This window comes from Tachyglossus aculeatus, chromosome X4 (assembly GCF_015852505.1).
Source record: "Tachyglossus aculeatus isolate mTacAcu1 chromosome X4, mTacAcu1.pri, whole genome shotgun sequence".
NCBI classification, from domain to species: Eukaryota; Metazoa; Chordata; class Mammalia; order Monotremata; family Tachyglossidae; genus Tachyglossus; species Tachyglossus aculeatus.
Genome location: NC_052098.1, coordinates 33,850,563 through 33,878,250, shown reverse-complemented (window position 1 = coordinate 33,878,250; position 27,688 = coordinate 33,850,563). Strand labels below are relative to the sequence as shown.

General features: G+C 43.8%; 1 protein-coding gene and 1 non-coding gene across 2 annotated transcripts in view; one reads left to right on the top strand and one right to left on the bottom strand.

The window, feature by feature from the left end:
• TEK (TEK receptor tyrosine kinase) overlaps positions 1-27,688 on the top strand; it is a 79,729-nt gene that overhangs the window by 44,899 nt on the left and 7,142 nt on the right. The window contains exons 12-20 of the mRNA XM_038769701.1: positions 2,214-2,510; positions 6,010-6,309; positions 7,053-7,204; positions 16,689-16,899; positions 19,473-19,583; positions 20,143-20,333; positions 21,462-21,575; positions 25,437-25,507; positions 27,332-27,372. Of these exons, the coding sequence (XP_038625629.1) occupies positions 2,214-2,510; positions 6,010-6,309; positions 7,053-7,204; positions 16,689-16,899; positions 19,473-19,583; positions 20,143-20,333; positions 21,462-21,575; positions 25,437-25,507; positions 27,332-27,372 (1,488 nt within the window). The remainder of the gene's footprint in view (positions 1-2,213; positions 2,511-6,009; positions 6,310-7,052; positions 7,205-16,688; positions 16,900-19,472; positions 19,584-20,142; positions 20,334-21,461; positions 21,576-25,436; positions 25,508-27,331; positions 27,373-27,688) is intronic.
• Positions 15,162-15,299, bottom strand: LOC119948247. The gene has a single exon (XR_005456656.1). It is a non-coding gene; the product is annotated as a small nucleolar RNA SNORA7 (small nucleolar RNA).

Here is a 27,688-nt window from a genome sequence, read left to right as displayed (position 1 = left end):
TTGGACTATGATTTCCACTTTATGTTCTATCTACATTGACCTTCAGAGTGAGGACTGCTCATAGGATGTTCCAGCCGCTAACCTGAATGGCAAACCAGTATCTGTTTTGAATCTAGTTATAGGAGGCTCTATTTCTGACCGGCTCTTATTTCTAGTGATCCGGCTCCCTGTGCATTTTGTGCATTTTGCTTAGGAAAAAATTACTCAATGGAAAATGTCTGCCTTGTATATCAGGAGTCATGGAGTCATTTCATACTGTGGACTTTTTTTAATTTTAAAGCTACAGGGAGATCAGTAGTTTTTTCTTGTGATATCAAATCTGTGGTGGTTCAAAAGAACAGGCATTATTTTATCTTTAGCCTAATAATAATAATTGTGGTATTTGTTAAGTGCTTACTATGTGCCAGGTACCATACTAAGTGCTGGGGTAGATACAAGATCAATCAATCAATCAATCGTATTTATTGAGCACTTACTGTGTGCAGAGCACTGTACTAAGCGCTTGAGAAGTACAAGTTGGCAACATATAGAGACGGATCCTACCCAACAGTGGACTCACAGTCTAGAAGATAATATGGTCAGACACAGTCCCTGTTCTACAGAGGGCTTACAGTCTTATTCCCTATTTTACAGATGAGGTAACAGAGGCACAGAGAAGTTAAGAGACTTGTCCAAGGTCACACAGCAGACAAGTAGCGGAGCTGGAATTAGAACCCAGGTCCTTCTGACTCCCAGGCCCATGCTTTATCCACTAGGCCACACTAAGTCTTTCCCAGTTCAGCTAGTTATCAGTTATAAAGGAAATACTGCATTATCATTGATTCGCATTTATCCATTTTACCTGTATTTAACCTAATGATTTCATAAGTAAGCTCTAAATTTTTGGAAATCCTCATGGTAAAGGAGCAAGTGTGTTTCAAAATCATAGGCTAATTTTCAAGTGAACTGATTCAATTTAGATGGCCAAAATGAACATAAGTTTTAATTTTGGGGATATTACCTCAACTCTACCTGATCAGACTGTGTCCGACCTGATTATTTTTTATCTACCCTAGTGCTTAGTACAGAGCTTGGCACAAAGGTATTGCTTAACAAATGCCATTATTATTATTATTATTATTATTAGTAGTAGTAGTAGTAATAATAGGGTTTCCCAGCTACACTTCAGGCCATCTTTTTGGTTGGAGGGGTGGATGGGAGGGAGGACTCCCCTGTCCAAGCTTGGTTATCATTTTGGTTATTGTATGCAGAGCACTATACTAAGTGCTGGGAGAGAATATGCAGGTGGAAATCAGACACAGTCCCTGTCCCTCGTGGGGCTCCCTTTTGTCTCCACTCTGGCTGGAGAGGTGCAACTCTCTGTGACATCATCACTGGTAGCACTTTGTAAGTCATCACCTGTGTCATGCCACGTGAGATGCCTCGCAAGACTGTCTAGACCGGACCCCAACTTTGGTTAATTAGGCCATCTTTCTGTATGGCCTGATAGAGTTCACTTTTCGGATCATTACACAAGATCTGTCTTTTTAAGTCTGGCTGAAAGCTCAGACTTTTGCATTTGGTCAGTACTAAAATGTTACATTTTATGAGCTACATCAATCAGAGAGCCCTGCCGAAGAAGAGCGGGAGGCGGGAAGTAGATACCAAAGGAAAGCAGCGTGGCTTATTGGATAAAGCATGGGCCTGGGAGTCAGAAGGAACTGGGTTCTAGTCCCAGCTCCACCACACGTCTGCTGTGTGACCTTGGGCAAGTCACTTCACTTCTCTGGTCCTCGGTTATCTCATCTGTAAAATGGGAATCTGGAGTGTGAGCCCCATGTAGGACAGGGACTGTTTCCAACTTGATTAACTTGTATCTACCCCAGTGCTTAGAACAGTGCTTGGCAATAATATATAAGAATTGTTCTTATTATCTGAAAGACTGAAAAACAATTAGAACAATGGGGAGGCTGTGACTCACTGAGGACTCTGTTCATTTTTCTTTGTTGACTGTTCAGTGACTTTATTTTTGTTGTCACCCCAACCTTTTAATACAGAGTTCTGTATATTAGAGTCACTTAAAAGATGTTCGGAATGACACACAACCAAGACCCAGGGGCTGATCACACCTTGACAGCCCACTCCTGAGAATCATTCATTTTAAAGGCTAACCTGGCATGCTTGTGTCTCTACAGCATACAAAATGAATATTTCTCTTTGATTATTTTTTCAAGGCCTTCCTCCACCAAGAGGTTTAAGCCTCCTTCCTAAAAGTCAAACTTCTCTGAATTTGACATGGCAGCCTATATTCCCCAGCTCAGATGATGACTTTTATGTTGAAATTGAAGGGAGATGTTTGAATGACAATACCGAACAAAAGAACACGATCACCCGTAAAGTGCCAGGAAACAAGTCCTGGGAGCTTCTTGATAATTTACTTCCCCGGCAGAAGTATGTGTTCAGAGCACGCGTGAATACCAAGTCCCAAGGAGAATGGAGTGACTATCTGGTTGCCTGGACTCTTAGCGACAGTAAGTGGTGGATTTCATTTTATAGCCTCTTGCCTGAGCTTTCATCTACTCTGCTTTTGATATCAGGAGGTCCCACCCCGATAACGTTGATAGAGTCTCCTGTCGGGAATGACGGACCCCCCTTGGGACTGAAGACTTCAGGTCTGAAAATCTACGGAGGAACGGACAGTGGTTTGTGCAGTGCCACTCACCCTTTCCCGTCCCTGCCGGTCATGTTCTGTAAATATGATTGATGATGTATGGGGCACAGAGTACATCAAGCAAGGAGGTGGGCAGGAGTAGCACGGTGGACAGAAGGACCCATTACAGGCAGGACCCATTTCTAGCCGAAAAGATCACACGTACACCACCTGTCTTTTGCCACCTTGTCCTTCTATAGATCTGCCTCTACCCATTCCCCAGCCCACTTCGATAGGTCGCGTTTTTCCCTCTCACACTGGCACAGCTGAGCACCGCTGGCCAAGATCCAGGCAGCAGGCTGACTTCTCAAATTCATTCTGACCTGCTAGAATTCAGCCCTCTGTTCTGCTCAGCGTAACTTCATGACCTAGTGGATAGAGCACAGGCCTGGGAGTCAGATGGAGCTGGGTTCTAGTCCTGGCTCTGCCACTTGACTGCTATGTGACACTGGGCAAGTCCCTTAACTTCTCTGTGTCTCAGGTACCTCATCTGTAAAATGGGGATTAAGACTGTGAGCCCCATGTGGGACAACCTGATCACCTTGTATCCCCCCCAGCGCTTAGAACAGTGCCTGACACACAGTAAGTGCTTAACAAATACCATATAACAAAAACAAACAAAACAACTTCTATCCTTCCTTCATTTACTACCAGGCCTGCAGCCCCTAAATATTCCAAAACTTTAACTTCCTTCTGAAGCTTCTCTCCTGAACTCCTGCTGACCCCACATACAAGTTGTTGGCAAAATAGGAAACATCAGCCTTGAGCTTCCCAAAGTCCCTCCATCACCTCCCACCCTGTTACTACCCATCTTCTTCTTCGTCTATCTTCACAGCCATCTCCGGCCTCTCCAAATAGAACCCCCTTTAATTTCATTCCCTCTCACCTCGGAAAATCATTGCTGTAACTCACCTCCCGTCCTTCACAGCAATCTTCAGCCTCTTATACTCCCTAGTGGGTCCTGCTCTTTGGCCAAATTTTGTCTACTAAAAAAATGTTTCTCTGGATTCCCCAGCTCCCCACTCACGTTCCTGTCCAAACTCACCGAAGGAGTTGCACACACATGAGAACTTTGCTTCCTCTCCTCCTTCCACTTACTGTGTGCAGAGAACTGTACTATATGCTTGGGAGAGTACAACGTAACAGAGTTGGTAGACACATTACCTTCACCAGGAGCTTACAGTCTAGAGGCAGAGACAGATATTAAAATACATTATGGATACATATGTAAGTGCTGTGGGGCTGAAGGTGGGGGGAATGAAGAGTTCAAATCCAAGTGCAAGAGTAATGCAAAATAGAAAAGTAGGGGAATAGTAGTAATAATAATGATTATGGTATTTGTTAAGTGCTTACTATGAGCCAGGCACTGTACTAAGCACTGGGGTAGATACAATCAACTTGGATTGGACACAGTCCCTGTCCCACTTGGGGCTCACAGTTTCAATCCCCATTTTACAGATGAGATAACTGAGGCACTGAGAAGTAAAGTGACTTGCCCAAGGTCACACAGCAGACAAATGGCAGAGCCGGGATTAGAATTTATGACCTTCTGACTGCCAGGACTGCGCTCTATCCACTACGCCATGAGGGCTTATTCGGGTACTATCTTTTTCCTGCCTTTTTCTTTTTCCAAATCTTTTTCCTGCCCATGCTACTTGTAAGTAATTTGTGTTCGCCTGCCTCCTCCACTAGAGTATAAGAGTACCAAGGTCAGGTACTATGTCTTTTGTTTCTGGTGTTTTCTCCCAAGCACATATTGAAGCACAACTATACTCAGAACACAGTGCTAAGTACTGTTGATTGGGCATATAAGAATACATTAAGTACAGTTTTGCAAAAAATTCCCCAGAAAAATTGCAATACTAACTATCCCTTGGTGTGTGTACTGCTTCAGAAGTTTAAAGTGGGCCATAAAGGATGTGATCATAAAGCAGACTGTATAGGTGGATGATGGAGTCTTTCATCTGGAATGGCAGATGAGTCTTGGGCCTAAGACTTCAGGACGAAAAAACCATGAGGAGGACTTGCTTTTACCACCAGTGGTTTGCACAGAATTGTTCATATCCTCTGGTCTTGACCACTCATCTTTCCACAGGGGCACAGAGTGCAATGAGACTGTAAGCTTCTTGTGACGGGGATCGCATTTACCAACTCTGTTCTACTGTACTCTTCCAAGTACTTAATACAGTGCTCTGCACTAAGTAATCAATACATTCTGCTAATAGACAGGTAGAGGTGCAGCATGTTGCATAGTACGTGTTCAGAATCAAGACAACACTAATGACCCAGGCCTGCTGATTCCATGAGTAGTGCTCTTTCGACAGGACCAACAGCAGAATTTATATTCAGGGTAATTAAGGTGCAAAGCCTAAATAAGGCAGGTGTTTCTTTAAATCATCATTATTAGGCACCAAGATGCACACAAACAAACCACATTCTCCCACTATGGCAGTAAAATTGGCTCTTTGGGAAGTGTCTTTGGACAGATCTCTTCTCACCTATAGACTTACACTAGTTTTAACAATTTTTTTTTAAAAATTTCGCCAGGTGCTTACTATGTGCCAGGCACTGTGCACAAGCTAATCTGGTCGGACACAGTCCATATCCCACAGTGGGGCTCACAGTCTTAACCCCTATTTTACAGATGAGGACACTGAGGCACAGAGAAGTGAAGTGACTTGCCCCAAATCACCCAGCTGACAAGTGGCAGAGCTGGGATTAGAACCCAGGTTCTCCTGACTCCCAATAATGCAACGTTTAGATTTCAGTGTGATGTTGGAAAAAGGTCCCACATAAAAACTGCTATAATATAAATTCCCAGCAGAGGTCTCTATGGCACTGCTAGGAAACAAAGCCAGAACTTGGAAATAAATTTCCTTTTTTCCCCTCTGTCTCATATGAAGCACATATTGAATTATTTTTTGCATACTGAACTGCATTTCCACCACTGCATCTTACTGGAATGGCATGCTTCTGTAGGAAGAAAGGACTCTTAATGAACAGTAGCCAGATTTACTAATACAACAAACTGATTTTTTAAAAAACAACAAAACACTAGCTGTATGAGGGAGCCCCCTGCTGGGAGGATATATTATAGCCATTTTGGTTGGCAATTTTAGTTTAATGCATAGACTACTTACAGTCAATCAGTGGTATTTATGGTGCCCCTATTGTGTTTAGAGCACTTCCCTAAACTCTTGGGAGAACACAGACATATGACACAATCCCTGCCCCCAAGGAATTTACAATCTAACAACAACTCAGTAGTCTACTAAGGAGAGAATTGCAGATAAAGGTTAGATTATTATTTTTCTTCACAGAATTTCCTCCTCAACCTGAAAATATCAAGATTTCCAATGTCACCGACTCCTCTGCTCTCATCTCTTGGTCAACAGTTGATGGTCATTCCATTTCCTCAATAATCATCCGTTACAAGATTCTAGGCAGAGCCGAGGACAACCACATTGATGTTAAAATTAAAAACGCCACCATTACTCAGTATCAACTCAAGGGACTCGAGCCAAATACCATTTATTGTGTGGAAATATTTGCGGAGAATAATATTGGTTCAAGCATTGCTAAACCATCTCATGAACTGAAGACCCTCCCAGAATTACCAGGTTGGTGGTCCCAGGTGACTGGATCCAGAACCAGTCAACTCCTCCCCAGTGTTGATTTGGCTGAGCAGCATGGTACCTAAAGAAGGGCACATTCAGCTCTCCCAGAATGGGCATCTTCACTGTCTTTTGGCTAGAAGGTAACGGCAGCATCAGGGAACGTTCTTCCGACAACATGAGCCTGTCGGGATACACCATAGCACGGTGTTGGAAGAAACTGTCGTGTGCTTGCTGGACACGCAGCACGATGTGACCGATTGGTGAAGAATGTAGGGAATGGCCCTCTTGGCCCTGCGTCAAGGTGACCAAGCCTCTGAAGCCAGCTCTGAACCCAGGGTGGGCATGTGCAGGAGAACTGCAGGGACAGAGCTTTTAATACAAAATGAGAGGGTGGAGGGTGGGTTGTTGGGTTAAGAAAGAAATAAGGTTTACCTGAGAAACAGGTGGCAGGATTTCATTGAGTTGCATCCATGTGCACATGGAGGTAAAAGAAAGTGGTCATGGAGCTTTGGGCCCCTTTCCTGAAAGCTTTGGCAACTTCGACCAGGGGTGGGGTTGCCTCAGAGCTGCTGGCTAGCATGGCACCTGCAAGCTCACCTTAGAGCAAATATTGGGCTGCTGAGTAAAGGTCAACACCTTGAGTTGAGCCTTAGCACAGATTAAGCCCCGGTAAACCTTCTTCCCTGCCTACTCTAACACCAAAAATTGTCACCTTTACTCTGATCATCTCCTTTCTCCCCCTACAGCCCCGATGGACCCAGGAGGAGGGAAGATGCTGCTCATTGCCATCCTCGGCTCCGCGGGCATGACCTGTTTGACAGTGCTGTTGGCCTTTCTGATCATGTTGCAGTTGAAGAAAGCAAACTTCCAGCGCAGGATGGCCCAAGCCTTTCAAAACGTGGTAGTGCCTGTTTATTGTCTGATATCATTTGTATGCCCATACCGGTCTTTGTATATACAACACACACACGCGCGTTCTTCAAGTTTGAAGATGATGCTACTGATGACTTTTAAAAAAAAGTGTGTGCAAGTGTGGCTGACAAGGCTGATGTATGACTGACAATCCTTTTCCCATCTTGTGCACAAAAAAAATCATTCCTTGCTGCATTTGCTCTCCACCGTGCCTGGCCCTGGGATCATTTCCTCCCCTGTCATGAACTTCCAGAAGCCCGTTTTAAGACAGTCACCCTATTTGTAAATGCCATACCCCAGGCACGTTGTTTGAGGTTTTGCTTCATTGTATCTTTAAAGCCTTTCTTATGGTCACTCTATTTACAGTTTCCCTATTTCAGCTCACCATAGAGCAGTTTTTGGGTATCCTGCTGTCATCCACTCTCCTCACATGCCCCACTTAGAGAAGCTGTGCTGCGGTGAGTATGGCTTCAACACTGATACACTGACTTGGTTCATTGTTCATGAGCCTGCCTTGTCACAATATTAAATGTGACAAGTAGGTGGTACTGATGGGAGGTGATGTGGCATTTGTGTAGGGACCAAGTCTCTCAACCATTAAGAAGGTTGAACAGCCGTATAGTGCTGTGTAGACCTTCAGTTTGGTTTGACGCCTGATGCCACATTGCCCCCACACCCTGATACCGTCCTAAAAGATAAACTGGCCTTAGTTAGAGTTTTTTAATCTCCTTGTCTGTTGTTGCACAGTCAAACAGCGCACAGCCTAGGTAACAGAACTCTATTAGATTAGGTCAAATTCCCACCTGTGTATTCTTTCCCAGTGTTTGGCACAGTGCTCTGCACAGAGTAGGAGCTTAATCAATACTACTACCACTACATCAGCCTTGAGTTCTGTGTCGCCAATGAAGAGTTTTGATTGTGTGCAGGGTTTGATCAGTAGACTACAAACATTGTCCAAAGCCCTAGGGTCAATGGAGTGGGAAGAGTTTCCTGAAGGAACGGAAGCATTGCATCTTTGAGCATGACCGTTTAACTGAACGGGACCCTATGATGTAACTCTGCTTTACCCCCGTTAGCAATGGGGGATTCATCAGCTAGGGCACCCCCCTCAAGTTCTAACAGTCAGCTGCTGTGGGGGAATGTCTGAATCTCCATCAATTTCCCCCGGCAGCCCAGTCGACTATGCAGTCACCAGAGCTCGAATCTCCTGATGGTGGCAAATGATTTTCTAAGGCCCAGGAAAAGTGTATCGAGGCCATAGTGCTCCCCGAATCTCGCCTGCATCTAATGGGGGGCAGCGATTGTGTCTTCTGCCACCCTGCAGTCCGAAGCCTCATTGCGATTTTGGGAGCAGCATGCAGTCAAAATAACGTTCTTCGGTAGCTGGCCCAGAAGGACTCTGGTTAGGCTCTTGCCTGCAATGGAAAGAACTGAAATGCCCTGAGAACTTGCCACTTTACTTTTTAAAGAGGATGGTGGTGGTGGTGGTGGCGGCGGTACATTTGACTTAGTGTAGCGGCTCCATAGTGTTCCCCATATTGAAGGAAAGCCCGTCAGTTTCCCTAACTGTTGATGTAGTAGATGTGAGTGTATCACTCAACAGTAGTATTCGACCAGCCGGCTGCCCAAGCCAGGCCTCTCAACCACATAGGTGAAAGTTTTGGGAAGCTTCTAGAGCTTGTTGTGGGCAGGGAATGTCACTGTTTATCTTGTACTTTCCCAAGAGCTTAGTACAGTGCTCTGCACACTGTAGGAGCTAATAAATATGACTGAATGAAAAGTAAATGACTAGCTTCTCCAAGCCCCCTCCTGGAGAAAAGGCAGTTATATAAATACATCAATCTGTCATTTGAATGACATCAGCTAGAGCACGGCCAGTTCCAAGGGAGAAGTTGGGCAAAGATACGGGAGCTAAAAAAAAACTAGAAAAATCAAGAGTCAGGAAGGGAGAAGCTTTTTCCACAAGAAGCTGCAAAGCTGGAGATATCCAGGTTGGAAATAGGGTCAGGTCTTGCCCTGCTTTCGGGACAGAAGAAAGCCATCATCTTGGTCTGACTGAGGCCAAAGAAGGACTTGTGGATAGCTTGAGTACTGGGGAAACTGTTCGAGCAGAATTCCTGGGGTTCCCAACCCCAGGTTAAAGTTGGAATGAACGCAAGACTAAGGGAAGTAGACATTTATTCCAGATGTGATTTCAGATTCCATCATGCCAATTCACTCTTTAAAAATATATCAATTACAAGATCTCCCTTCCTATATAAAGAGCTGTGTCTGAGTTCAGAGAGATTCACTATCACAGGGAGGGGGCTAGGCATTAAGTATCCTTTCCCAACTTAAGTAGCATGGCCTAGTGGATAGAGTACAGGCCTGGGAGTAGGGAGGACCTGGGTTCTAATCCTGCCACTTGTCTGCTGTGTGAACTTGGGCAAGTCTCAACTTCTCTGTGCCTCAGTTACCTCATCTGTAAAATGGAAATTAAGACTGTGAGCCCCATGTAGACTGTAGACTTTACGCTCACTGTAGGCAGGGAATGTACCTGTTTATTGTTCTATTGTACTCTCCCAAGCACTTAGTACAGTGCTCTGCACACAGTAAGTGCTCAATAAATACGATTAAATGAATGAGTGTAGGGTATGGACTGTGTCCAACCTGATTAGCTTGTATCTACCCCAGCGCTTAGTACAGTGCCTGGCACATAGAAAGTGCTTAATAACTACCTTTAAAAACAAGCCACAGCTACTAACCCTATGGTTAGCCGAACCCTAAAGACAGGCCACACTTTTTTGGAGGACTTAATGTAAAAAAGTCTCAAGATAGTGACTGCAATCTATCCATCAGGACATTCTTGGACTCTGGTAGCAGGAATCTCCAAGAGTGTCTTTGCCTTTGGCTATAAAAAGTGGTTTGTAATTAGGACTCAATGTCTAACCTGGGTGTCCACCCTCGCGAAGTGAATCGGCATACCACGTAGCCAGGAGAGGGGACACAGAGATATGCTGTTCCATTCCACAGACTGCAACCCAAACCCTAAGCAACCATCTCACTACACATGCTGTTGCCTACAGGAGGGCTGGGAGAGAGAATGGGGTTGGCTCAGTGCAAACCATCATGACTACTGAGAACTCACTCAATATGTCCTACTGAGAGTGGGGTGGCCCCTGCTTTCCCCTAAACTCATCATCACTAGCACCTTTGGGTGAGAAGGACAGTTAATACATAGGTTTATAACCAGTGAGTTTCCCTTCATGTGCCATCATGTCCAGGTGCTTCACCATTCTCAGGATCTGTCATGGTGGCTCCTCAATCTGAGAACTAAGTGCCGTCTTTACACGTTGATAGGGTTGCTCTGATTTACAGGGCCTCATCTTCACCTGTAGGTCTGTCACCACCTCCTCAGTCAATCTATTTATTGAGTGCTTATTGTGTGCAGAGCACTGTAGAGAAGCTTTGGAGTCAGAGGTCATGGGTCGAATCCCGCCTCCGCCACAAGTCTGCTGTGTGACCTTGGGCAAGTCACTTAACTTCTATGAGCCTCAGTTACCTCATCTGTAAAATGGGGATTAAGACTGTGAGCCCCACGTCGGACAACTTGATCACCTTGTATCCCCCCCAGCGCTTAGAACACAGTGCTTTGCACATAGTAAGCACTTAAATGTCATTATTATTATTATTATTATTATTATTATTATTATTATTACTAAATGCTTGGAAGAGTACAATACAACAATAAAGGAGACCTTCCCCACCCACATTGAGCTCACAGTCTAGAGTGGATCCTCAGAACTCACACCTTGGCTGGGATAAAACTGGAGCACTCTTCATAAAAGTGCTGTGATAGTGTGTTCTAGAAGTTGGTACTTCTGTAATGAATACCTGAATCCTTGCAGAAGATTTCTTTTCCTTTATCACAGATAGTCACCGAGGGGACATAGACGCTAAGTCACCATTATCAATGTATTTGCTTCAAGGACAGGAGATGCATCAGCTAGTCACTTGTGTCTCTGGGAAGATTTGAAAGGCCTTTTACTAGTGATTGTGACTCCAGCCTTTGATATCATTATTATGAAAAGGGAAGGCCTTGCCAAGAGATGGTGTATTCGTGAGCTGTTCTTGTTTAATTTCATTTTGTGCTACAAGTGAATCTAGGTGATGATGACTTACCACATGGTATACTGATGTTATATTATGTGATGCTTCATTTCATAGTGTTGTGTCATTTATAAGTGACATGATAACTGTTCAGTTCAATAATAGAAATGATCAGGGCTTTGTGTGTGGGGAAAAAAAAGTTTATGCTTTCATACAGCCAGGCTTCAGGTGGGACTTCAGTAGGGTAGGTCTTCAAAGTGAAGATTAAAAAGTTAGTATCTAATTGATACCTAAACCTCACCTACCCATTCTCCTGTCTACTTTCCATTTCTATATCTACTCTATTATACTTCTAGGTCTTACTATTGATGACTTCCCTTCTCATCCTCATTTCCTCATCTCCTCATGTTCTACTTCCATACAGATTTCTTGTTGTCCTACCTTTTGTCCCCTTCAACTTTCTTTTTCGGCTCCTTTGTTTTATATCTCCTTTTACCTTATATTTATTTCCATTTTCCCCTCTATTCTTTTATCTAACTGTTTGGCCTTTTTTATTTTTCTTCAGTGGGCCTCCCCCACAAGTCACTGCCTACTTTCTCCTTGAATGGAGAAGCTGGTATACAAATACTCAGGGTATTCTAGGGGCTCAGCAATGCATGAAGAGTGCATTGTGCTTCCAATTCATTTCCTTCCCAATCCACTAGACACAGTGCTTACCTGCTATGCTGCCTACCTCCCCCTTCAGGAGATCAAGCTGAAAATAAAATTTTTGAGAGTGAATCTCCAGTGATTGCCCATTCCTCTATCAAGCAGAAACGTCTCGCCATTGACTTCAAGGCACTCAATCAACTCTTTCCCCCTTAAATTATGCTCACTTCTCTTCCACTACTAGCTAAGCCCAAGAGCTTCCATTCTGTAATGCCAATTTACTGCACCTTGTTCTTGTCTCTCTCATAGTCAATCTCTTGCTCACACCCTCCTTTCTCCTAGTATCTGGCAGATCATAGCTCTCCTGAACTTCAAAACCCTTCTGAAATCACATCTTCTCCCATCAATGATTAATCTCTCACCTCCTCATTTTGTTCCTCCCCATGCTGCCATTTCAGCATTTCCAGGTCACTAAAGCTTGTGGGTACTCCTTCCCCACCAATCGCAGTGCATATCTTATGTGTATATCTTTAAACTCTGATGTTTACCTCTACCAGTAATGTATTTTAGTGCCTGTCTCCCCTGCTAGATTGTAAAGGGCAAGGATGTCTACAACTCTATTGTATCCTCCCTAGCTTTTAGTAGAGTGTTCTGCACACAGTAAGTGCTCACTAAATACTGTTGTTTGAAGACAAAAACAGGCAACTCCTCCTCCACAGGTTTATGTGTAAGCCCCGCTTTTAGAAATTGCAGCTGTCCAGGGCCACCCAACCATATGCAGAGAAGCAGGAAAGTTGGCACCAGCTGGAGGCTGCTCATATGAAGGCTTCAGAGATTCAGTGCTTCTTCTGGGGTGAAAAGTTGTCCTAGGTGCATAGATTCACCCTTCCTGGGAAGGTAGAGTTAGTCAGTAGTGCTGCTAAGAGTCTTCTCCTATCAGAGATTCCCACTAGCACTGGACTCCAGTCTGGCATCATGAGGAGGCCAGTCATATGAACCTGGAGTCTCCCTGTCCCCTTTTGCCAGGTGGAGGCATGCCTGAGTTTCCGGATCCTATTCCTATTGTCGTTTCCTCTTCTCTGATACCCTTTCAAACTTTCATGGGCCAATTCTCTCTGTAGACCAATAAGCCCACCCAACAACCTTTATAGCTACATCTCAGTAAGGAGTAAGGAAAAAAAAGACCCCAGTTATGTGTACAGTGGAAGTGTCACACTCAACAGCCACAAAAAACTGAATGAGGGTAAAACAGTGACTGTTGCAGATGGAGCATAGAGATATTCTGTTGAGAGAGAGAGAGAGAGAGAGAGAGAGAGAGGGAGAGAGAGAGAGAGAATGGCGTACCATTCAGTCCTGGAAAAATAACTCAAGCACATGTCCTGCTGATGGTGTGAAAGCCTCATCCCTCTTCTGAAGTCAGATCCTGGAATAAATGTATACTTTCCTTAGTCTTCCATTCATCCTAACTTGGGATATTGGTTGTTCGCATGCCAGAGACAGCAACAGTGCTTGGCACCCACATGGGGGTCTCAGCAGCCTTATTTTGAGACACGCTGCTCACCTTGAATAGGAAAGGAGTTGAAAAGAAGCCCTACATATTGCCTGCCTCACCACACTCAAAGCTGGCTCACCGGAGGACTACACCTGCTGAATTTTAATCTCAAAATGCAATAACAAATAGAAAAATCAGTGAATGGATAGACAGCAGCCAATGCATCACAGATCATCAGGATGTTATTTGGTGATGATAACAGTCATCCCAGAAGAAGGATGGCACTTTTTTGAACACTGGCCAGATACAGAATCAACACCGCAATACTGAATGCGACTAGGCTAGCTCTGAACGATGGCTCACGGACACAGGTATTAAATATACCAACTTCTGGGGAAGCCTCTTCTTCAGAGCAATGTTATTCAGGTGTTGAATTTGCCATCAGACAGGCCTTAGATCTGGCCTCCCAAATCCTACTGGAGGCTGCAGTAACCTATAAGGACCCTATGCTTGCCTCTAATCCACAAGGGCTTTGCTACCATCATTAGTGCACAAGCCCCAACAATGGCAACCAGCAACAGGAAGAGAAAGAGTCTTTAGGGGTCTGGACTGGCTCATCATAATGATTCCAAAAATTGGACAAACTGACCACCTTCAATGCACAGGAAAGCAGTGATGCTGAAGTGGGTGGGGGTGAGGGGTGGGCTGGGGGAAAGAGTCATTGGAACCCACGTGATTGGAAAGAAAGAACTACAGCCTCATTGACATCCTGGAAGCACACATGGTCAAAACCATGACCATCTTATCATCATGCTTCAGTGGCCATCAGGACAGTTAAATATCAAGCGTCTGGAGAATAGAGACACTTGTAAGGTGCTTGGAGACAATTTCATAGCAACTCTACTGGAACAAGGAATCCCAGTTCAGAGTAACGGTGTAAGCAGCTAACAGGAGCTTCCTCAAAACACAATCAGGCAGCCATCAAGACTATGGGTATTGCAAAGAGAAACCATCACTATGGGTTTGATTAAAGGGATTCAGATATGAAAACTACTTGCAGGAAAGCAGGAAGTGCATCACTCACAGCATGATCCAGTGGAAGAAGCATGGGCTTGGGAGTCAGAGGACCTGGGTTCTAATCCCAGTCCTCCACTTATCTGCTGTTTGACCTTGGGCAAGTCGTTTCGCTTCTCTGTGGCTCAGTTATCTCATCTGGAAAATGAGGATTAAGACTATGATCCCTGTGAGGGATAGGAACTGTGTCCAGCCTGATTATGTTGCATCTACTCCAGTGCTTAGTACAATGCCTGGCACATAGTAAGCATTTAACAAAAGCCATAAAAAAGCAGAATGGAGGCCTATAAATATCTATTACAGGACATTCAGATCAAGATAATATACAAGACCTATGGTAGGACTCCAGAACTGAAAAGAGATCTGGGGATATGCTAAACTCAAACTAAGGATTTTACCCATCACTAAAGAAGCTTTTATCTCACGCCATCGAGTTGTTTCTGACCCATAGCAATACCACGGACACATCTCTCCCAGAACGCCCTGCTCTCCATCTGCAATCATTCTGGTAGTGTATCCATAGAGTTTTCTTGGTAAAAACACGGAAGTGGTTTACCATTGCCGCCTTCCGCACAGTAAACTCAAGTCTCCACCCTCGACTCTAACCCATGCTGTTGCTGCCCAGCATGGGTGAGTTTTGACTTGCAGCAGATTGCCTTCCACTTGCTAGCCACTGCCCAAGCTAGGAATGGAATGGGTGGGCCTCTGCTTGATTCTCACTCCCGTAGCCGAAACTGGTAGAGTACTGGAAACTCTCCAGGTGCGATCCTGAGAGGCCAAAGAAGCTCTATGGCCTCATTTATATGATGGCAACACTGAAGAGGACAAATGGAACCACGCTCATCATATACAAAAGGGAATCTTACATATATGACAGAAATACTACGTATATTTTCTGGACATGCCTCCCACCATTCACGGCCTGTTATGTTGTACTTTCCCAAGTGCTTAGTATAGTGCTTTGCACACAGTAAGTGCTCCATAAATATGATTGAATGAATCAGTTTGGAAGAATGGACCAGAATGTGGAGCTCTGACCTTAGGTCTAACCTTTGAGAAAGTAATAATAATAACTGTGGTATTTATTGAGTGCTTACTATCGGTCAAGCACTGTTCAGAGAGCTGGGGAAAAATACAACTTTCCAAGATGCAGCGCTTCATGGACAAAGCAGAAGAAAACAACAACAAAACAAAGCCAGCATAGCCTTCAGAAGTCTTCAAGATGGTGTGGTGTCCAACTTTGGGAGACCTTGGTCCATCCAATTACTACTACTACTAACCATACTCAACACCAAATGGCAGGTCAGGATTACCAATGAGATCCTGGAATACAGTCAGCTCACCAACTTTGAATCAATTTTTACAGCAAACACAGCTCCACTAGGCTGGACATTTGAGGAGAATGGATGATAGCAGGATATCCAAGCAGGTGTTTTGTGAACTGAAAGGGGCCACACCCAAACCAAGAAGCCTGAATTAACCAAAGACACGATGAATCACGGCCTAAAATTATGCAAAAGGACAATGAGCTGGTGGAAGATCACTGCAGCACGTAGAGCAGACTGGTAGACAGCAAAAGGGAGAGGGGTTATTCTCCTCAAGCAAAGGTTTTGTGAAGACTGGGAGATCAAAGTTGTCTTAAAATCCTATTATCCCTGCATGCAAACAATGCGGAAGGGAATGTGGATCATGCATCAATCTGTTCAGCCACACTCACATGCATGGATAGAATTTCACTGTCTGTAGCTTCGTCTTTGAAACAAAGGGCAGAGATGTGTGAATGGATTAAATGATCATGAAAAACACTTAGGGACTAGTAATCCTTATTAGGGACTAGTAATCCTTACCTTTCAACAGACAAACAGACACAGAAGTGTTGGGCCTAAGATCGATGACTGAATAATAGGATGTCTGGTGACTGCAGAATGTTTTGGTTAAAAACAACAACACATGGATTTATACCTAGAGCAAAACCCAAACAGTTATTACATTTTGCCCTTTTTCCCCATCTATCATTTCATCCATCACTTTCTCTCTCTAACCACCTCTATCCCCTGCCAGTTTCAGATACCGTCCTCTCCCAAGAATGGAAAAATTGCTTATGAAGTAACACGTTCTCAATTCCCTTAGAATGACAGCCTATCACAAAGCTACTCTATTTTTGCAGAGGGAAGAGCCTGCTGTGCAGTTTAACTCAGGCACTCTGGCCCTGAGCAGGAAAGCTAAAAACAACCCAGACCCCACAATCTACCCAGTCCTCGAGTGGAATGACATCAAGTTTCAAGACGTGATTGGGGAGGGGAACTTTGGGCAAGTCCTTAAGGCACGTATTAAGAAGGATGGGTTGCGGATGGATGCTGCCATTAAGAGGATGAAAGGTTTGTGCTCAGCAAAACACACTATTCTGCTTTGACCTGGATCAGGCTGGGGAGGCTGGAGAGGGGATGACAGAGAGAGACAGAGAGAGCGAGCAGAAGTGGAGGAGAGAGATTTACTTCCTGTCATTTCTTTCTCTTCTTTCTGTGGGCTTTCTTTTAAAGGAAATTTGGCCTGATTTGTGTGCAAGCTGGAGTTGACATTTTCTCTGAGGAAGGAGCCTGCGATGTTGCCAACCTTTAAAGGAGTAGCCAGGAGTCTTTGCAGGGTTCCAAGTATTTCACTATCTAGTTCCAGGAGAACTCAGTTTTTCCCAGTTCTTTGGGATGATATATCTAAAGCTCCTGTTATAAGGGCACATTTGGCTTCCTTAAGACAGGAGAGGGTCCAAGTGATGAATTAAGTCTTTTCTTGAGGTATGACTTCTGAAGCAGAGACCAACGGACAAAGGAGCCTGCTGTTGGGTAGGGACCGTCTCTACATGTTGCCAACTTGTACTTCCCAAGAGCTTAGTACAGTGCTCTGCACACAGTAAGCGCTCAATAAATACGATTGAATGAATGAATGAAAGGAGGAATACAAATGGATACTGGGAGGTTTGTAAGAAGTAGATGTGGCTGGTAATGTTTTGTATTTATTCATAAGGCAGTAGTCCACATTTTATTTCATGGAGAGTGGAAAGGAAGTTGCATATATTACTTTTAATCTGGACTGAGCATAAGAACCCACTTTTATTTACTCTGGAGGCTGGGCAATAAGGGGCATTGATTTTGCTGGTTTTGAGTGGGGTTAGAAAAAGGGTGGAAAAAAAAAAACCTCAAACAAGAATCAAGATTTGCCAGATCACTCCTGGGGAGCAGACACTGTATGGCGGAGCACAGCCAGATCAGAAAGTATTAATGGTTCTAGTGATGGAGTTTTTAATATTGTGTAAAGAATCCTCTCAATGTTGAAAGGTATTTCCCACTCAAAAGGACATTCCAGGATTCCTATCACAGTATTCCTTCGACCTAACAATTTTTTCTGTGTGGTGAGGATGGGGAGGCACAGATCAGATAAAGGCTTGAGTTTATCTGAACTCAGTTTTATTTGAACTTGTGTCAAAAGGTGCAGGTGGAACTGAAACTATGCCAGATCATAATAGTGATGGTGTTCATTAAGTGCTTACTCTGAATCAGGCACTGTGCTAAGTGCTGGAGTAGAATCAGGGGCTCACAGTCTAAGAGGTAAGAAGAGCAGATAACTTATTCCCATTTCACAAGCTAAGAAAACTGAGGCCCAGAGAAGTTAAGTGACTTGCCTGTGATCACCCAGCAGGCAAGTGGAGCCAGATATAGAACCCAGATCAATCAATGGTATTTATTGAGCACTTACTGTGTTCAGAGTACTGAACTAAATAATTGAGAGAGTACGATATACTAGAGTTGATAGACCTGTTCCCTGCCCACAAGGAGCTCGCAGTCTAGAGAGGATTTTCTGACTCCTGGGCCTGTACTCTTTTCAGCAGGCCACACTATTATTTTTAAAGTGAAGTGATCCAGTGGGTTGCAGCCATAGTTCCCTGAGTATCCTATAAAGGGCAATACAGCATCTATCCAATCACTAAAATTACTAAATCTCTATCATTAAAATCATCAGAAATATTTTTAAAAAGGAAAAACCACAATCTCCCCACCCCATACCACAAAGAGTAGATCAGCTCCCAGAACAGACGTTACCAGAGTGCTATAAGGCACCAGTATGACATAGCAACTTCCTAATTAAGACAACAGTCCTGGATACCTCTTCAGGCAAACACTCAAATGCACTTAAGCATTGCATCATAACCCTTAATAAGTGCTAAATTCTGAGGTAGATATGAGATTTGTGATATTGGACGCAGACCCTGATCAGCAATCTATTTTCTCTCCATTTACAGATGAGGAAACAGAGGCATCAAAAAATTAAGTGCCTTGCCCGAGGTCACACTGTAGATCCAAGGCAAACCTGGACGGGGTCTCCCGAATCCTAGCCCCAGCCCCATACTCTTTCCACTAGGCCATGCTGCCTCCCAGATATGGTCAGGGGTTCCAGTTATGGATCAGTCTTTTCAGTATCAGGCATGTCTGGAGAATACCATCTCTAGCATCATCTTCCAACACTGAAACAACCTACAATCCACCCTCCATGATTCTGAGGCTGATTTTCATTCTTCCTTTTCAGCTCCTGCTCGCAGCCTGCTGTGAGAGCAATTAATAAAATGAGATTTGGGGATTATCTGTGTTGTCCCATCTCCCTTCTAATATATCTTATTGGCTGCATATATTTAGTTTTACTGCAGGATGAGGAGATAAAGCCCTATCAAGTTGAAGGAAACCTGTCCTCCTAATATTCCTGAAACTTAAGGACACTCACAACCAACTCAGCTATTCACTATTCAGTTCTATGGAGGCCTAGTGCAAGAAAAAATTTCAGAGGAACTTGAATGAACTTTCCCAAAATTTGTGGAGCTGAAATGGGGGAATATAGCTTGTGTTTGTTTATATTTTTTTATTGCAATTCAGAAGAACTCTCAAACCATTGATTTTATTCCCAGAATATGCCTCCAAGGATGATCACCGGGACTTTGCTGGAGAGCTGGAAGTTCTTTGTAAACTTGGACACCATTCAAATATCATCAATCTATTGGGAGCATGTGAACATCGGGGTAGGGTAAACTTCCTGGTTTTCAACTTTGTTTTTTAAACATTAGAAAATTGGAATTCGGAGAGGCAAGTGGTGGATTCATGCTAGTAGGCGTTAATTCTCCTACCAAACATCTGTTCCTCACGACATTTGATGAAGCTCCAGCTTCACCACTTTCAGGGGATTCAAAAATGAGGGTGGACTGCTCAGACAGAAGAATCACAGTAAGAAAAATAACACCCTAACAGACACTAGCCGTGCCTCCTTTTGGAACTGCGACTAGGCAGAGTCGCCAATTTGGTATTGAATGGAGAAGGTCAATAAAGGAAGAATTGGACCAGCTGGATATAAATATTGTATTGGGGTTTCTTGCTTTGGAACAGTCAGGGGGAGTTGGCAGATTGGGAATTTTGGAATAGGGAATTTTTTTCCCCCTTTCTAGCATGAGAACACTCAACAATGTTTCAACACCTCTCCTATGCACATGATTCTTAGCTTTGAAACCATCCAGTGCCAGAATCCATCGGGTACCCTTTTTAAAAATCTAGAGTATGGTGAAAATATTTTATTTTTCACTACAGGTTACCTCTATCTTGCTATTGAATATGCCCCTCATGGAAACTTACTTGACTTTCTGAGGAAGAGCAGAGTACTAGAGACAGACCCAGCATTTGCCATTGCCAACAGCACCGCCTCCACACTGTCCTCTCAGCAGCTTCTGCACTTTGCAGCAGATGTGGCCAGGGGGATGGACTACTTGAGCCAAAAACAGGTTTGCTCCAACTGTCTTGCTCTGAAGAACATTCCACAACCTGATTTAGAGCTCCATCAGTGCTTCAACTAATATTTTTTAATCATTTCTTTTTGTCAGCCACCTTTTCTCTCCCTCAAATGCTTTCTACAATCTCCCTCCTACCATCCACCACTTAACTGCAATGCCAGTAGGACTTTTTTAAAAAAGAAAAAGCAAATTGCTCACATTGAAAGTTAACACATTTCTACCCAGCATTTATCCAGTTACATCCATTCACTCCATCATACAAATTCCCCCTGTCCTCCTCCCCTCCCTCCCAGAGGTAAGTGAAACACTGTGAGGGAATCATTTAATCCTTCTGGCTCCTGAGGCCTGAAAAGCTAACAATCCTCTTTAAACTCTTCACTTAGACCCAGAAACAGCTTCCTGGCTAGGTCTGCGCAGGGCAAAAGGTTTGCTGGAAAGATTTTGCAAATGGAAAATTCCTCACATCCTGAATTTGACCCTAGGGCCAGACACATCTTTGTCAGGGAGGATACTGTAGACACATGGAGAACATTCTTTTGGAGACTCATTTCACTAGTCCTACCCCACAGCTGGCCCCTGGAAACATCCCATCAGCACACTGGCTTTAGCGGAACGTAGCCTTGTTCCCTAACTCCCCTACTATCTGGACGGATGGGTCATAGAGGAAGAGGGGCTCAGGTCAGTTCTCAGAGTCCAGGGGGAGGCCGGGGCTGCTCAGGAGAGCAACTAAGAGAGACTCCTGCTGACATCCCTTCCACTTGGGAAATACACACAAACACACACATGATTTCACAGGCAAGAACAAAAAATTCACAACTGCATATGTTCAAAAAAGTGGCTGGCAATCAATACAACACACTTTACATTTTCCACACTCTCGGTTGTTGAGAGATGTGTGTGCCATTAAGACATGTTGATTTTGCAGTGAAACAAGCAGATTCTACCGTCAAAGGTTTCTTTTGGGTGGGGCTCGGAAAGGGTCCCAAGACCGTGTCATCACACAATAAATCTAGGCTTTCTCCTCCATTCCTAAAGTTCCTTCACCTTTTGATTAATAGAGAATTCTGACTACTAACCACACCGCTGGATATGAATGCATTTATTTCTGCTTTCTTCTAGTTTATCCACAGGGACTTGGCTGCCAGAAATATTTTGGTTGGAGAAAACTATGTGGCCAAAATAGCAGACTTTGGATTGTCCAGAGGTCAAGAAGTGTATGTTAAAAAAACAATGGTAAGTATCACACACAGATGTTGGGAGTTTTTCTTTTTCCTTGAGGCACTTTCCACGTAGCTGTATTTCAACAATTTTTTTTACATTAGGTATCAGCCACACATTGGGCTCCCTGCTTAATTTATAGCTACATGGAGCCCGTTCAGAGTGTGAATCTGTTTGCCTGTCTGATGTCCTGAGCTGTTTTTGGCTAAATAGCTACAGAAGTGGTAAAGTACAGTCATTTCAGACTAGAAGTCACATGTGCTGCACTCCAAACTAGAAGTAATATGCTCGGCATTCTACTCCCAGATTCAGTCTCACTACCAAATTGGACTTTCACATAGAGCTGATTTTGTGTTCATAACCACCATATCAGAGATGAATATTTATGATAGCCATAAATATTTAGAAACAGGGTGGCCTAGTAGAAAGAGCACAGGACTGGGTGTCAGGAGATCTGGGTTCTCATCCCAGCTCTGCCCCTTGCCTGCTGCACAACCTTGGGAAAGTCACTTAATTTCTCTATGCCTCAGCTTCTTCATCTGTAAAATGGGAATTAAATACCTTTTGCCCCTTTCAGACTGTTAGCACCATGTGGAACAGAAACAGTACAGTGCTCTGCATACAGTAAGGGCTCAATAAATACGATTGAATGAATGAAACTGTGTCCCATCTGATTTAATCTCTCCCAGCATTTACTATGCTTTTGGCACAGTGAGATCTTAACTACTACAACTATTATGAAAGGAAGTGACATTAGTACTTGTACCAACCCTTTAGGAGAGATGACATTGGGGCCTAATGGAAAGAGCATGAGACTTATTACGGGACTTAATTCTAATCCCGACTCTGGCAGGGGCCTGCTGGATGTCCTTGGACAAATCTCTTAGCCTCTCTGGACCTCAGGTTTCTTCACCTTTAAGATGGAGATGAAATACCAGCTTTCCCTCATACCTGCTGGCCTGGGAGCCCTAGTTGGGTCAAGGGCTGTATCCTGTCTGATTATCATGTATTTACTCATTCATTCATTCACTCGTATTTATTGAGTGCCATGGGCAGGGCACTGTATGAAGCACTTGGAAAGTACAATTCGGCAACAGATAGAGACAATCCCTACTCAACAACAGGCTCACCGTCTTAGCATATACACTTAGGGCATCCTTATGGCCACAAAACTTGCTCCCTGACTGCCAACCACTGGTTATTAGGATCTGAGGGGCACAATTCACCATCAAATACAAATTGCCATGAAAGGCTAACCAAATCGTGATAGACCGGAGAAGAAGGGTTTTTCTTGGACTGACCGATGGATGCTTTGGGCTGGTGATTAGATACCTTCCTCCCTGTAGTTAGAAACTTAATGCCAGAACTAAGCAGAACTGTAGCCTCTACCCCTTTTCCATACTCTCCCAAAGCAGTATGAGATCTGAACTCAAACAAAGCCTTCTAGCCAAATCTAGGATCAAAGGTTCTGAGCTTCTCCCTAGATCCATCTACCCCAGTCCCCCCACGATTCTCAGATAAAGGTTTTTTTTTTTTTACCTTTGCAGGATTCAAGAGTCCCCTTGACAACAGGCCAGGAGCAAACCTGATACTGTAGTTTTTTCATCAGGTGTATTCTCCTCTTCAGCAGGATCAGAGCAAGACTCTGCAGAGTCGAATGGTAGCCTAAATTCCCTATGGATGCTGTTTTCAGAGTCTTTGTTTGCATCCAGGGAGTGACTCTTTCACCATTCCATCAGGATGTATACATGGAGTTGTTCTTTATGTTCAGTGATGATACTGACAGTGGAAGTCACCTCTGGATGACCGAGAAGTCCGATTAGGAGAGTCACAGTTGTGGCCACACCATGCATACACAAAGATTGCTCCTTGCTGGTGGCAGCAATGGGTGTTTCCCCACACACTTTTGCCTCATCCCTTGATCCTTATGGAAACAACTTATCAAAAAATTTGCTCCTTTCTTAATTTCAGTGCACTTGGCCCGGCAGCAATCAACTCCCCATTTTCAGTTGGGAGGCAGCATTGATTAAGGTTTTGTTGTATTCTATCCTTGATTCCTCCAGCCCCTTTGCTTTGTTTCCCAGTTTCAACTCACTACCAAGAGGAAAGAAATCCTTTCCACCTCCCCCTCAGCCATATCTCACCCATCAGGTCAGGTGTCCTGGCCTGTAATTCCAATGAGGAACAGCTGGAGATTTAGCCCACCCTGTATCCATTCTTAAAGGAGCCAAGTGATGGCCTTTTCTTTCTTCCTCCCTGGGCCGCTCTCATTACTCCCACTCTATAGTCCTTCCAGTGGAACCACGGTACCTCTCCTTGCCTTCCTCTACTTTCCAGGATACAAAACATTGTTGAAGCAGTGTTAAGGCTTTTTCCCCCTCACAGGGGAGATGACCTCCAGTCACTAAGCCTTTTCACCACCTTTAGTTCTTGTGGGATCTGGAACAAGGCTGGAAGACACCCTGTCTACAGGGGGAATGTACTTTATTTTATTGTTCTATTCCATTGCCTGGAAAAGTTGATGTAAATAAAAGCCAGTGTTAAAAGAGGTGCAATGGTTTTGGTAGTAATCATGTTTATTAAGTACTTTCAGTGTGCAGAGCACTGGGCTAAATGCTGGGAAAGAATACACAATTAGACACAGTCCCTTTCCCTTGCAGTCTGGTTGGGACTCAATTCCACCTTCCAGTCCCAGGTTCAGATGATAAGATAAAGTGTTATGTGGCCACAGGGAAGGGGACTTAAGTGGTACAATATCATGAACACTTTGGATCTGTTTTCTTGCTTAGGCTGAGAGCCCATTCTGGACTTAGATAGAAATCTAAGAGAATTCCCAATAATACTGGTGGTATTTGTTAAGCACTTACTTTGTGTCAAGCTCTGTAATAAGCACTGGGGGTAGCTAAAGGTAATCACATTGGACACAGTCCCTGTCCTATAATGGGCTCACAGTCCAAGTAGGAGGTAGAATAGGTATTTTATCACCATTCTGCCAATAAGGAAACTGAGGCACAAAGAAGTTAATTATAATTCTATTTATTTTTATTAATGATGTGTATATATCTATTATTCTATTTATTTATAATGATGCTACTGATGCCTGTTTACTTGTTTTGACATCAGTCTCCCCCTCTTTCTAGACTGTGAGCCCACTTTTGGGCAAGAATTGTCTCTCCTTGTTGCTGAATTGTACTTTCCAAATGCTCCGCACACAGTAAGCACTCAATAAATGCGACTGAATGAATGAATGAAGTGGCAGAGCCAGGATCAGAACCCAGAACCTCTGACTCCCAATCCCATACTCTTTCCATTAAGCAACATGGTCTAGTGGCTAGATCACGGGCTTGGGAGTCAGAAGGACCTGAGCTCTAATCCCAGCTCCACCACCTGTCTGCTGTGTGACCTTGGGCAAGTCACTTCAACTCTCTGGGCCTCAGTACCCTCATCTGTATAATGGGGACAAAGACTGTGAGCCCTCTGTGGGACAGGGACTGTGTCCAACCAGATTATCTTGAATCTACCCCAGCACTTGGAACAGTGCTTGACACACAGTAAGCACTTAACAAATGCTACTACTATTATTATGCTACTTCTTTGAGCAGCAGACACATTCAGCAGAGATATAGTGAATATGAAAAATCAGGTTTTTATGATTTCATTATTTCAGCATTTTCTTTTTTGCACCCGATTGATTTGGAAATTAAATAAAGTGTCATTTGGCTTGGTCCATGGGGCGTTGGCAATTCAGACCTCGATACAGATAGTGCTTTCTGGATAAACATGCGTGCCAAGCAGGGTAAGGTGAAGACCTGGGATGGGTGTATCCTCTTGGAGATGCATTTTCAGCGAGTAACGTCATTCTCTTGATTTCTCCAGGGAAGGCTTCCAGTGCGATGGATGGCAATTGAATCCCTCAATTACAGTGTGTATACCACTAACAGTGATGTGTGAGTAAACCTTTTCCCCAAGCATATGCATCTTGAAAAATTAACCTGAGGGCTGTGTTTAATTTGTAACAAAAAAAATTGCCAGGGCTTAGATCTGCCAGTTCCAGAGATTGGGACCCTGCTCTTCAGCCCCAGAGCACAAGGAGTTGATTCCTAGACCAAAAGGGGTGTGAGTGGCTGTGAGGCCTTTGAGTGTTAACTACATGATAAGTCGTGGAAGGGAAGGGAAGGTGGTGCAGTACGAGTTGCTGCTGTTTGACTCTCTGATGGGAATAAAAAAACTTGGAAAATGTATAGCGCTGTTACAAATTTAGCTTAAACTTTGGAATGGAAACTGCAAGGCTGCTCAGGCTAGGAACTACCAATTGCCTGGCACAAATTGGAGGCAAGAAATAAACTGGGCATGTTTTTAGCTCCATGAAATAAAATCTGAAATAAATGAAATAAAGTTTCACAAAAATCATGGTTACTAGCTCAGTAGAATAAAAAGCAACATGCAGCAGAGAGCAAGTAATATATGATCAACTTTTGGGGATCTGGAGATAATTGCATTAAAGCCTGATGGGGCCACTGAAGACTCCCAGTGAGTTAGAGAACTGCTGTGGGGTTCAGGGAGGCAGGGCTGGTGGCAGTACTGGCCCAGAGTCAGCAGGAACTGGAGTGGGTAGCTCCCTTGCTTTTTGATTGCCCTAGGCATCAGTGGTAGCCGTGACATCCCACAGAAGTTGAAGGGCAGGAGGAGGAGAAGGAGAAAATTAAAGAACATCAGCAATATGATCCTGGGTTAGACCAATGGTCCAGCCAATCAGTCAATCAGTAGGATTTATTGACTCCAAGCACAGAGCACTGTACTAAGTGCTTGGGAGAGTACAATTCAGTGGACTTGTACTGATTGTTTGGCCAGGGTTAACTGGGAACTGGAAGACCAAAAAAAAAGGAAAAGTTCCCTGAAAACTCAGGCACTGGAGAGCTCTAAATAGTAGTCAACTGGCCAAAATTTGGCTCCCCTTAGACAGCCGAGCATCATTTAACGCGGGAGCAGGCGCAGCCCTGAAGCTCAAAATAATAATTCAAAACGTTATTTGGAAGACCTTCATATTAGAATTGCTTGTCCTCCATTCTAGAGAAATCACTTATGTGCATCCTTAAACCTTCCCAAAGAATGTATTCTGTTTCTATGCTCTTAAAGAATCATGTTCTTTGCACTAGTTGTCCTGTTCTTTACACTAGTTGACCGATGGTGTTCCCTTGCCCTTCCTTGAAGGACCTTGTGACTCTAGGGGAACAAACCCCTCTCTCAGTTTTGAGGTGATCTTGCTTTAAATCCAAGGCCATCCCAGAGATGGAAAAAACCTGGTGAAATAATGTTATCTGTCCTCTTGCCAGATTAGGCTATAAACATAGAGCAAAGTTGTAGCACTGGATTTTAGCCCAAAAATCTTTTCCCAGAAGAGAAATTCTTCAACATTTCTTTCCAATAGCGTGACAGTTTGTGGGTAAAGAAAGAAGGTGCTGTGAAGGTCCTGTGAAGGTGCTATTTCTAATGGGTCTCAAAAGGCAGGAGTAGAAGAGCCATTTATTTAATGGCATTTAAGCAGTGGGAGCTTTGTTTGGGGTCCCTTTGGAATAGAGGTTAGAATCTATTCCAAAGTACCAAGTAGAGGAGTCTTAGTTACCTTAGGATGGTGTAGAATTCATTCCACGAAGCCTGCACCTCCATTTTCTCTGAATCAGAACATGAGATCCTACTGGAATTTGCTTTGGAAATCTTTGAATTGATCACTTAAGTAAATGATTCATTGCCTAATTTGTCTCTTTTGGCAGATGGTCCTATGGTGTGTTATTATGGGAGATCGTTAGCTTAGGTGAGTATCTAGCGTTACAGTTCGTAATAGTGCTCGGCTGGAAATGTGCTACAGGTTTTTATGGCATCCTGAAACACATGTCAAGCTTTTTAAAAAAATTTTTCCAACCTGAGAGTAAAATGAGGTTTGGTTGCAGTAGCCTAAATATGCTTTGTTTTGGTTTTTTAATTGCCAATGTCCATAACTATGTCTCCTTTAGAAAGGCCTAAAACAGACACCATATTGCAGCCACCAAAAAAGGCAGGGGAGAATGTTGGCTGGAGCCAGGTCTGGGGAACTGGGTGAGCTAGAATTTAGTTATGCTCCTCCCCAGACT